The following is a 13,282-nucleotide window of genomic DNA, read 5'->3' on the forward strand; positions in this document are numbered from 1 at the left end:
TCATACCCGAGTTGCCAAGGGTAAGAAGTGTGCTACAGTTCAGAAAGACAAGGTGCAAGCCCTGTCCCCAAGGGTTTTAACTTCACAATTAGATCCCAAGGGAAGAATGCGGAAAGGGCCCAAGGAATTGGGCTGGTCCATACAGAGAAGACCCAGGGGACTCATTATGGCGTCTCAGAGGAGAGTGCCGCCCTCCACACCAAGACAGAGCCCCTGCCTAAATGTGGGGGTGCCTCAGACCAGCAGGTGAGATAAATAAAATGGTGGAGATTTGACCTAAAGTGCCCAACCTACCCACAGGTATTTTCCTTATGGGCCAAGATGGGAGACTGGCTAAGGCCAGAAGAAAACAACTCCCAGCAAATAGTGGAACGGGTCTCCTACTATATGTTCCTGAATGGCCTGCCTGGGCATTTCACCCAGCCAGTCTGGTGACAATGCTATACAAACATGATCGAGCTAATGAAGCTCATCAAAATTCTTCACAATCTGAAAGGATAGAACCATCCCTTAGTCAAACCTGGATGAACAAATTATTGGCCTGACCGTCTCCACCTCGAGCAAGCACCTAAGTCTCCAGATTTTCAGGCGCATTTGCTTCTTGGTAACGAAGGGGAATGCAGGGAGATCGGGGAGGAAAGGTGTTGTGCATTTATGAATCCCCTGGCCTCTCCAGATGAAGGAGTGGTAATAATCAGTGGCCACAAAACCACCGCCTTGTTTGATTCCGGCAGCAACATTTCCATTGTTGCGCATTGATTCGTGTTACCAAGACAGTGGATTGAAGGCAAGACCAGTTTGACCTGTGTTCATGGGGAAACCAGCTGGTACAGGTCTGCCTCATTTTTCAACAGCTATGAAGGATCGCTAAAAACTATGACGGTAGCAGTCCTTCCAAATCCTCCATACCCAGTGATCCTGGGGTGGGACTGGTCTAAAAGTAAAAGTGGTGTAACACCTTCCACTCCGAAACCTATTTTGGGCCTAGTAATAGACGGAGAAAGCATGTCCCCAGCTGCCTCCAAGCCATGTAAGCAGCTGGTGGAGAAAGAAGATGCAGCCACTCAGTATGACGTGGAGAACACCGCACTGTTGCGTGATGAAACGTCATTATCAGCCACAGCGGTGGTGTGGGATGAAACCACGTCCCTTGAGGTCGGCCTAGATCCTCTTGTCCAGTTACATTTTTAGATTTGAGAAACCATGCACTCCCCTCCATAAATATATTAGAATATATAACACAATTACGTGATAGAATCAGAAAAATCCGTCCCATTTTAAAAAGTCACATGGAAGAGGCACAATCAGCACAGGCCCAGTATTATGATTGGAGTACGTCTCTGTGGGAGTTCCACCTGGGGGATTATGTCATGGTCCTTGTCCATACCTCACACTCCAAATTGCTGGCCCATTGGCAAGGCCCTTGTGAAGTTAAGGAGAGAAAAGCGGTCATTAATTATTTGGTGAAACAACCCAATCGTTGACTGAGCGAGTGGGTGTATCATATGAATCTGGTGAAACTGTGGAAGGACAGGGAACCCAATCCCTCCTCCGGTCAGCCCCGCTCATTCTTTGCTCACAAAAGTAATCTTAATTTTGGACCAGATTTGATCCCCAAACAGCGACAGGAGCTGGAATCAGTTATCCTGTCTGTCCCAGAGGTACTGAGTGAAAAACATGGAAAGACCTTTTTGATTGCACACGATATTGTGACAGGACCATCGCAGGGTTATAGTTCGAGAACGCCCATATCGTCTTCCCAAGGCAAAAAGAGTCAAAGTGGAACTTTAGTTTAAACGCATGCTGGAACTAGGAGTAACAGAGGAAAGTCATAGTCCCTGGTCCAGCCCTATCATCTTGGTCGCTAAGCCTGATGTGAGTGGGAGGTTTTGCAATGACTTCCGTCAACTTAATGAAGTCTCACAATTTCATGCCTAGCCAATGCCACGAGTGGATGTCCTCCTCAATAGGCTAAGATAGGCTGAATATTTGACCACACTTGACACAACAAAAGGGTACTGGCAGGTTCCTTTAACGGACTCTGCAAAGGTTAAGACTGCATTTAGCACCCCTAACATTCACTAACAGTACCGTTTCCTTCCATTTAGGTTACATGGGGCACCAGCAACCTTCCAGCGTCTGGTGGATAAAGTGCTCCGTCCTTATTACTCATATAGTGCAGCCTACTTGGATGACATGGTTATCTATTCCAGCACATGGGAGGAACACCTACAGCAGATCCAAGCAGTATTACGGGCACTTGGTAAGGCCAGACTTAGGACTGAATGAAGCCAAATATTTCGGGTACTTTGTGGCCCGTGGTACTATAAGGCCACAGTGTTCCAAAGTTGATGCCAGATTGAAATAGCCCCGTCCGAAGCCTTTCTCGACTTAGCAAACTACTACCGCTGCTTCGTACCCAGTTTTCTGAGAAAGCGACACCCTTGACTAATTTTACAAAGAAGAGGGCCCCAAACAATGTGTTATGGAATGATAAGGCAGAAGCTGCATTTAGTAACTTAAAACAGGCCTTTACATCAGCACCTGTCTTGAAAGCTCCTACCTTTTCTTTAACTTTCATACTCAGGACGGATGCTTCAGACACAGGTCTTGGTGCTGTGCTGAGCCATAGCAACAATCGGTTTGAACATCCTGTCATGTTCCTGAGCTGGAAACTGCTGGAACAGGAAAACAGGCATGCGGCGGTGGAACGGGAAGCCTTGGCAATCAAATTTGAAATTACACAGCTGAGGTACTACCTCTTGGGCCGTGAGTTCACCCTTGTTACAGATCATGCACCTTTACAGTGGATGGCCTTATACAAGAAATCAAAGCCAAGGCGGTTTCTTGACCTACAGTCTTATAAATTACTGCTTATTCATCAACAAGGCTCTTTCCACGGCAACTCCGATGCTCTTTCTCAGGCTCATGACCTCTCAGTCAGCAATGCCCGACTCAACGGGTCTGGACTAAGGAGGGGTGTGGGAGAGGTTTGGGGGCTGTGTCACACATGTGCACATGGGAGAAAGCTAAAGAGCTCAAATGTGGGTAATTCCATGTTGAACCAGGGGAGAGCGGAGTGCATTAATCATTTTTCTCTTCTTCCTACAGACTAGTCAAGGGAAATCCCACCTGGCCCCAATGACATCACTTCCAGTTCCAGGCCCTGATGATAACACTTCCGGTTCCAGACCGGATGATATCACTTCCGGTTCTGACCCTGATGACCTCATTTGCTCTGCTTAGCTTTATACCACTATTTTGTTACCTTTACAACAGTTCTGTTTTGAAGTCAAAAAGACTCGTTTTTTTGTCTTGCCAGAACAACCTGCAATATATGGGGTGGCTTTTCCTTTGTTGGTGTGACAGGCTATATTCATGAATATCTGCTCTGCAGGTAAAAAAGACTCTCTCCACTCTACAAACAAACCTTTGTTCTTTTCAAAACCCAAATCCATGCAGTTATCAACAGAAAATGTGTATGCTATCAAAATGAATGGGACTTAAGTGTCACTTCAAGAGAGCAGCAGAGATGTATGCTAATGCCTGTCTGCAATACCAGGAGCACTTCAATTTAGGACCAACTTTTCCATTAATGATGTGGAGAAAAACAGCAATGGAAGGAGTGGGGAAAAATGTCAATTTTGTGAAACTACTCCCAAATGGTATCTCCCGACTCAATGTCCCAAAAGCAGTGGCTCAAGAATTGGACTCATTGCTCATCTAACTACATGCAGATAATCTTGATTGGTATCATACTCATCTCATGTAATGCTCTATCAGGTCTATTTACTTATGTCACTCAAGGGTGTCATAATTGTAAAAATAACAAGATCTGTAAACTATTTTTGAGCAGTCCATTTCACATACTTCATCTTAAACTGTACCCAAAAGTGCGCCAATTAGCTGTAAGTTTTAGATGCCAAAATAAAACCATACTCAACTCCTGTTGTAAGCCTTTTCTGATATTAAAAATGGGTTATACAGTATTTACTTTCATTGCAACAAAAATACAAAACAATTTTATACACACAGCCTTTTACAAGCAAAAGTATAATTAATTAAATTCTTAATACAAATTAGAAAACTATAGGTAATGCTTTAGATCCCCAAAAAAATAGAGATGTAACCTAATACTTGAAATACAAGATGTACAGTATGCTAGTACTTGAAAAGCAAAAAATCATCTTGTCAATGATATCAACTTTAGGTATATATTAGACTTTCAACCAGTATTATTATTCAACTAGTTTATTACAAACAGGTTTAAAGTATCATCATTGTCAGGAGTGCAGAATACAGTGAAATTCTTATTGCATGTACTGATCAACATGCAACATGTCTCCACTCTCCTGCCCCAAAAATATGAGTACTTCCTTTCTTACAATCACTAGCAATAAACTAACTTAAAATACAGTAAATAAATGAAAATAAAATTTACAGTATTATAAAAATGAATATGCTTTTGTGAAAAAATCATTAATGGTGAGAAACCATGAAAACCATTCTTCTTGAAAAAATACATAAGCTTTAAACTACTTTACATGCCAAATACTGAAAAATGTTTAACTGGCCCAAAAGCAATGCCTCTAATTGTTCTTACATACATTTTGGAATAGCATATGTTAATGACATTTTCCATGTCTAAGCAGCTCTTAACCCTGAGGACAGGTTTACACGCAAAGCTAAGATCCTTCTCATTCCCGTGTCAAAATAAATCAGATGTATTACTAATATTCTTTAGACAATCATTCAACATTTTTTACGATATCTGAACTTTAAAATGCTTTTTAGTAATCTGAGACATCACAGGATTCAGTCAGCATTATTAAGCATTCATCACTACAGCTTACTGTGTCAGTGTGGCTTAGTGTAACAAGTTTAAATATGTGTTAAATACTTAATGTAATTAATGTCAGTGGAGCTGTAACAATAAGAAAATCACAAATAGGATAAGAAGAATAACTCTTTACTATAATTGCAAAGTGATCATGTTAACATTAGAACAATCTAGACGAGAACAGGCCATTTAGCCCAACAAAGCTCGCCAGTCCTATCCACTTATTTCTTCCAAAAAAACATCAAGTTGAGTTTTGAAAGTCCCTAAAGTCTTACTGCCTACCACACTACATGGTAGCTTATTCCAAGTGTCTATCATTCTTTGTGTAAAGAAAAACTTCCTAATGTTTGTGTGAAATTTACCCTTAACAAGTTTCCAACTGTGTCCCCGTGTTCTTGATGAACTCATTTTAAAATAACAGTCTTGATCCACTGTACTGATTCCCTTCATAATTTTCATGTCACCTCTTAATCTTCTTTTGCTAAAACTGTAAAGGCTCAGCTCTTTTAATCTTTCCTCGTAATTTAACCCCTGTAGCCCTGGAATCAGCCTAGTCGCTCTTCTCTGGACCTTTTCTAGTGCTGCTATGTCCTTTTTGTAGCCTGGAGACCAAAACTGCACACAGTACTCAAGATGAGGCCTCATCAGTACATTATAATGGTTCAGCATAACCTCCTTGGACTTGTACTCCACACATCAAGGCGCTATATAACCTGAAATTCTGTTAGCCTTCTTAATGGCTTCTGAACACTGTCGAGAAATCAATAGCTTAGAGTCCACTATGACTCCTAAATCCTCCACATAAGGTGTACTCTCGATTTTACGATCGCCCATTGTGTATTCAAACCTAACATTTTTACTTCGCTTTGTGTAATACTTTACAAATACTGACATTAAATTTCATCTGCCACACATCTGCCCAAGCCTGTATGCTATCCAAGTCCTTCTGTAATGATATAACAGATTCCAAATTGTCTGCTAATCCACCTATCTTGGTATTTTCTGCAAACTTAACCAGCTTGTTACTTATACAGTATTCCTATCTAAATCATTTATATATATATATTAAAAATAGCAGCGGCCCTAGCACTGACCCCTGTGGAACACCACTCTTAACATCGGCCAATCCTGAAGAGGTTCCTCGCACCATCACCATTGTCTGAGCCAATTCTGCACCCATCTAAAAACATCACCCTGAACTCCCACTTCTTTTAATTTGATGCCCAACCTCTCATGTGGCACCTTATCCAATGCTTTCTGAAAGTCCAGATAACTAATATCATTTTCTCCACTTTAATTGTATCCTTTTGTTGGCTCCTCATAGAATTCCAGCATGTTAGTAAAACACGACCTCCCTCTTCTGAATCCATGCTGACTGTTCAGAATAACTCCTGTCCTTGCCAGGTGTTGCTTAATCTTATCCTTAATAGTTCCTTCTATTAATTTTCCTGTGATGCCTATAGTTGCTTGGATCTGCCCTGTCACCCTTATTATATAATGGGATGATATTTGCCATTTTCCAGTCCTTCAGAATCTCTCCAGTGCACAGTGACTTCCTAAAAATGTGTGTCAAGGGTTTATATATGTACTCACTAGCCTCCTTAAGAACACGAGGATAAATATTATCTGGTCCTATTGATTTGTTTGATTTCAGCTTATTTAAGCTGAGTAGCACTTCTCCCTCTACAATTTCCAAATCCCTCAGTACCTCCTTAGTAGTCACGTTTACCTCTGGGAGGTTATCCACTTGCTCACTTGTGAACACCTCAGAAAAATGTAAGTTTAGGGCATCCGCTATTTCATTGTCTGTATCTTTTAATTCCCCTTTACTATTTCTGATGCATTTCACTTCCATCCATCCATCCATTATCCAACCCGCTATATCCTAACTACAGGGTCACGGGGGTCTGCTGGAGCCAACCCCAGCCAACAAAGGGTGCAAGGTAGGAAACAAACCCCAGGCAGAGTGCCAGCCCACCGTAGCATTTCACCTCCTCCTTGACTGTTCTTTTACTACTTAAATACTGAAAGAATCTCTTAGGGTCTTCTTTTGCCTTATCTGCTATATTCCTCTCCAACTGCCTTTTAGCCTCCCTGATATCCTTCTTAATGGTTGCCCTCATGTTCTCATACGCTCTACGATTCACTTTGCAGTCATTAGTCTTATATGCCTTATAAAGCAGTTTTTTCCTTTGCAACTTCTTTTTTAAATTTTTATTAATCCACTGTGGAGTTTTTTTTTAATTTCTTATTAATTCCAAATTTAGGTATGTATCTGTCCTACATTACATGTAAAACATTTTTAAACCTGCTCCACTGCTCCTCAACTGTCCCCACACTTTAAAGCTTATCTCAGTCTATCCTACTTAGACATTGTCGCACCTGGTTAAAATTAGTCCTACCAAAGTTCAACTTAACAATTTTAGTCTTTGCATCTGTACTCTTACAAAATACTGAGAATTTTATTACCTTATGGTCACTTGAACCTAGTGGTTCAATCACCTCTACACCCTCAATTCTATCCTGATTATTACAAAATACTACATCCAGACAGGCTTCACCCCGTGTTGGTGCTTTAATATGCTGTGTTTGCTGTGTTAAAAAACAGTCGCTGATTACTTCTAAAAACTCCTCCATCTGCAAGGTTATCCCAGTTATTATTTGGACAATTAAAGTCCCCCATGACTATAATATCCCCCTGTAAACTTGCCTTTTTGATATTACTAAAAAGATGTGTGTTGAAATTACTTTCTGAATTGGGTGGTCTATAACACACTCCTAAAATAAGACCTCTTTCCCTAATATTTTCCAGGTGAAGCCACATGTCCTCACTAAGATGGGGCTCATCATCCAACTGAAGTGGACTTACATTTAAATTCTGTTTGGCATAAAAAAGCAACCTCACCTGCCCCACATCTGGACATTGTTTCTGTTCTGCTACTGATGTTTTTTTAATAAGAGCATTTATTCATAAATGATGTCATAGTGTGTTTTAAAAAAAAACCCACTTAAGTATTGGTAAAGACTGCATACTAATTCTGTTAATGTAAGGGTATCTAAGTATATGCCCACCAATTTTATTCAATACTATAAAAGACATTTTAATAAAATTATGTGAGAATAAAAGGGAATTTTGAGTTTTCCATTTTCTTCTATATGGATGGATGATAGTTGAAATAAGCCTTGTCACTGTAGTAAAGTTCTACAAAATGAACACATTTCTTACAAGCTCACGTTGTTCTTTTTGATGAAATGATAAAAAAAAACTGTAGAGATACATTGGTGGAAAGTCAAAAATCAGTAATATTTACAGTAGCTCACATACGTCAAGCAATAATCTTCTGGGGAAATAACAGCTGAAAAAGTAACAGTATCTAATTAGTTCTTTTGTATTCCATAATATTAAAAACTGAAATACATTTTACTTACTACGGTAAGCACTGATATATGTGCTAACAGAATACTTAACCAAATGCATAATATAAATATTTAAAATGAGAATATTGACTTTATGATACACCTACAAGAAAAAAATGAATTGTGTAAATTGCAGATTTACACTTAAAGTGCATAAAATTCAAATGTAATTCAGTTGGTTTCATTTTGATAGAACTTAAGGACTTCTATAAATAATGAGAAATTTTAATATTCTTTTACAAACTTTGACAGGTGCCAGGGTCCAAAACAGTTTTTAAAATGACTTGTTCCTATGCAAAAGTATCTTTTCCTCAAACAAATATTTTTAATTATGAATTGTAATATATTGCACATTTACCGTATATAACAAAGGATGAAACATTTGCTAAGCATTATAAAAAAGGTGTAAACAAGCTACATTCAAAAACAATGAATACCAATTTTCCCTTTTTTCTCTACTGAGAAATTCACTGAGGGTGTTGTTGCTCCTCCCAGCCTACATGCTCCTTGAGACAGTAACAGAGGGAATAAAATATAAATTACAGGAATTTCCTGCAGAAAATTCTGTTGATCTCTGTTTAGACCAGTATTAGAACTTAACTGCTTGTAATTCCACCAATCCATGTTTATATCTCAGTGCTAATATCTCAGAGAGGAACGAAAGACAGAGTGAGTTCCTCAGCAGAGACAGTGCTGTGACCCAGTTTTACTCAGGTGACTTATGAGTGTTAACCAGAGGAATGTGCACCACGAAGCTGAGACAGCCACAGCGGCACAAGAATCTCCTCTGCAGCTGGAAGTCAGTTCGACCACAGGACTTTGGAAAATGCAAACTCTAATCGCACTCTGATTTGTTTGTGCTTATTATGTGGCTCTCCCTTGATTGGCTTATTACACATCTCATTCTCTGAATGGTCAGCCTTCACTAAAAAGGCTACATTCAACATAGTGGACACTGAAGGGCTGTTTTAAATGGCACTTGTGTTGCTTACCTGTATAAATCTAAATTGCATTTCATACAGCCTGAGTGCTTCATACAGTATGTGCACAAAAGGCAAATCATTTAGCAACCCAAGGTTGCTTCTGTTAGGTTAGATAATTTTGGGGCATAACATGAGCTACTATAGCTATGCTGATGACACACAACTGTACTTATCAATAGTGCCTGACGACCCCAACTCTCTTGATTCACTGACACAATGTCTTATTTGTGTTTCTGAATGGATGAGTAGTATTTTTCCCAAACTAAATAAAGAGAAAAACAGAAATTTTCGTGATTGGAAATAATGGATATAATGAGATTATTACAAATAAACTTGATGCATTAGGATTAAAAGTCAAGACGGAGGTAAAGAATTTAGGGGTAACTATTGACTCTGACCTGAATTTTAAATCACGTATTAATCAGATCACTAGGACAGCATTTTTCCACTTAAGAAATATAGCAAAAGTTAGACATATTATAACATTGCAAGATGCTGAGAAATTAGTTCACGCTTTTGTTTTCAGTCGGCTAGATTACTGTAACGCACTCCTCTCAAGACTACCCAGAAAAGACATAAATCAATTGCAACTAGTGCAGAATGCAGCTGCTAGAATCTTAACTAGGAAAAGAAAATCTGAGCACATTTCTCCAGTTTTGATGTCACTACACTGGTTACCTGTGTCATTCAGAATTGACTTTAAAATCCTGCTTATAGTTTACAAAGCCTTAAATAATCTCGCCCCATCTTATATTTCGGAGTGTCTGACATCTTATATTCCAAATCGTAACCTCAGATCCTCAAATGAGTGTCTGCTTAGAATTCCAAGAGCTAAACTTAAAAGAAGTGGTGAGGCGGCCTTCTGCTGTTATGCACCTAAAATCTGGAATAGCCTGCCAGTAGGAATTCACCAGGCTGATACAGTGGAGCAATTTAAAAAACTGCTGAAAACACATTACTTTAACATGGGGTTCTCATAACTTCATCTTAGTTAAATCCTGATGCTCTGCATATTCAATTAATTATCATTATTATTCATGGCATTCATATTCAAAATCCATACTAACCCCTACTTTCTCTTCTGTTCTTTTTTGGGTTTTCTGGGGAGGTAACCTGCGGCACCACCACCTGATCAAAGCACTGTGATGTCCCTACATTGATGGATTAAAGGCCGGAAGTCCACATGATCGTCATCCTCAAGTTCTTCCATGAGAACCCTGAATACCATGAGGACTGATTGAGGTCATTGATGTTAGGTAAAATGCCTAGAGGGGGCTGGGCAGTCTCGTGGCCTGGAACCCCTGCAGATTTTATTTTTTTCTCCAGCCGTCTGGAGTTTTTTTTTTTGTTTCTTCTGTCCTCCCCGGCCATCGGACCTTACTTTTATTCTATGTTAATTAGTGTTCCCTTATTTTAATTCTTCTTCATTTTGTTTTTTTTTTCTTTTTCTTCATCATGTAAAGCTCTTTGAGCTGCATTATTTGTATGAAAATGTGCTATATAAATAAATGTTGTTGTTGTTGTTGTCTTCTGAAGTATGCAGGCCCAATGTAAGCAAAAGCCTAAGTGATATGTGTTTTCAGTCCTTTTAGTGTGGTTGGAGATGCCTTTGGAAATGTGAAAACACTTGTGTGTTTAAAAACTCAGTTTTTAAATGAAAATCTTTTGTTGACATAGCCTACGTCTAAAGCAAGATGGTTCTAGAAGAGGTCTATAAAGAGCCAGAGGCAATCCTCACAGTAACAGTCACAACATTCTGCATCCACGGCAGAAGGAATGTCAGGCCCTCATAGACTGCCAGGTCAGTTTGCAGTTGACAAGACATCTCTACATAACATGCAGGGACTTGACCCCTTGGAAGGAAACCTATTCAAACATGCAACGACATTCAGACTCCAAACAGAAAGTACTCCAACCAGGATCTAAACCAGGTTTATGCCCTGTAAGCAGGGAGTGATACTGCTATAGTACATCACTTTTCAGTCCACAAGAATAAACTGGTAAATTATTCATACAATGGTTACTCTGTAATCTGTAATTACACATTTTGTTTTGTTACCAAAGTACAAGAAGAGTAACAATCAAAATAACAGAAGGTGAAAGCTTTAAACATGCTAATTTTCAGATTCTCAACAGCCAAAATATTCAGAGTGAGAATGGTCGGACACAGTCAAGACAAATGCTACAATCAAAAAATTCACATACACAATCCAGTCCCAAACACTTGCAGCACATGTGAAGCTGTGTTGGGATACTAAATCTGAACTATGCATAATGATGACATTATTCAAACTACAACCACCATGTACAGGAGTATTATATATTATTTTACACTTTGCATTTAACTACAATTTTTAACATGTGAAATACAGACAATTATGCTGTATCTTTTAGTAACTTGGCACCAGTTTGGATATGTAAATATAAATAGTCAAACCCAATTAATCCAATGAATAGACATTAGGGGCTGAAGCACATCCTGGTAGTAGTGGATGCATGGCACCAGTCCACTGCCAAACATCCACTCTCTAATTGTAAATCTAACCAACATACAGTATATTTGGGGATGTGGAGGAATACTTATACAAACATGGGGAGAACATGCAAACTCCACACAGACATCTCTGGATTATATTTGAACCCAGGATGTTGGATTCATGACACGTCAGCGCTAACTGTGCAGCCCATATTTTTAAGTATTGGACTATAATTCTCTATGTTGCTAAATTCAATTTTGTGTTGTTGTTGTTAAGGGGCTGATCTGGTTCAGTCTCAACCACTGACTGATTCTGGACAGTGCATTGTATCAGCCTGCTATCCCTCCAAATGTAAAAATATTTAAATCACTTTAATTTGTAAATTGCTTTGAAAACAAAACGCCAGCTGTTGAACAAATATACATTAAGAAATATTACACACTAACAAATACCACACTGGCTTCTTTAAAGTGAAATACTGCATGCAATTCAAGTGTCTCTGTCCAGTGCTGAAATATCCCTATTGCATAAATGAAAACAAATTGTCATAAAGTTATATTGAAAAATACACTTAATTTGTTACAGTAATAAATACACATATTTTAGCAGCAGTTTTTTAAAAGAACAATTCACCGACAATTACGTTTAATTCAAAGGACCCTCGGTAGCAAAAAGTTGTTCAAAGAAAATGACAGCAGCTCAGTTTGGCTTACCTGACGTGGTTATCGCAGAACTTTGTCTGCTGGGCATGATTCAGGTAAATAGTTCGTGCAGCTGCGTCGGTCAGGTCTGCTTGGGACGTGGTACCGGACATCTCATCCTCCGCCTTCTCGTAGCCCGTGGACGAACAAGTTGGCCCTACGAAGAGGACAGAGTGCGAGAGAGTGTGAGAGAAGGCCGGCGCGGGAGTCCCGCCCACTGCCAGGTGCGCGGCGTACATGTGCGCGCACACAAGTGGAGCGCGCTTCGCTCTTTGCACGCTTCTGAACAAACACACCCGCGCTTACAGAACAAGAGAGAGGAATAACGGAAGCTGCTGAAAGAAACACACCAAAGTGGGCGAAAGATTAACGAAAGCGACTTTCCCACGAGTTGCCTATGTGATGCTGCTCAGGGATCCCGTTGCGTTGCTGCTTTTTAAAATGCATACAATTAAAAAAAAATGATGTTTGCTTTACAAAAAAGACGTTTTTTCCTATTTAGGGGTGGAATAATTAATTGAAGCTCAACAATAAGCAATGAAGAGAAAAAGAGCGCGACAGAAGCCTGGATTTTCTAAACATTGTGCTGAGAGGATGCTGACAGAAAGAAAGCAACACAAAAAAAATACAAACGGGACTACATACGGTGTGTGTAAACAGACGAATGGACGCCCGGCGAGTGCTTGCTTTACAATTATTGACTTGCCTTTGAAATCGAGAAAGCGCCTAGCAGCACATCATTTGCCGGTTGATTCCCAGCGGGATGCCACGGCCGGCACCCTTTTAAAGGGACAGTAACGTTTTAATAAGAGTAAGGCAGAGTTGTCAGGTTTTCAAAAAATTGAAAACACGATGAAAGTCAAT

The 13,282-nt window shown here is 39.6% G+C and overlaps 1 protein-coding gene across 3 annotated transcripts in view; it reads right to left on the minus strand.

The window, feature by feature from the left end:
• The window catches only part of atp8a2 (ATPase phospholipid transporting 8A2), a 439,065-nt gene that overhangs the window by 268,199 nt on the left and 157,584 nt on the right, over window positions 1-13,282 (minus strand). For 2 of the 3 annotated variants that reach the window (XM_039745478.1, XM_039745476.1), the window contains one exon: window positions 12,431-12,575. In XM_039745478.1, coding sequence (XP_039601412.1) covers window positions 12,431-12,575 — 145 coding nt within the window. Of the gene's footprint in view, window positions 1-12,430; window positions 12,576-13,063; window positions 13,101-13,282 lie in introns of those variants that run through there. The other variant, XM_039745479.1, reaches the window with a different exon arrangement.

This window comes from Polypterus senegalus, chromosome 2, assembly GCF_016835505.1.
Source record: "Polypterus senegalus isolate Bchr_013 chromosome 2, ASM1683550v1, whole genome shotgun sequence".
NCBI lineage: Eukaryota > Metazoa > Chordata > Cladistia > Polypteriformes > Polypteridae > Polypterus > Polypterus senegalus.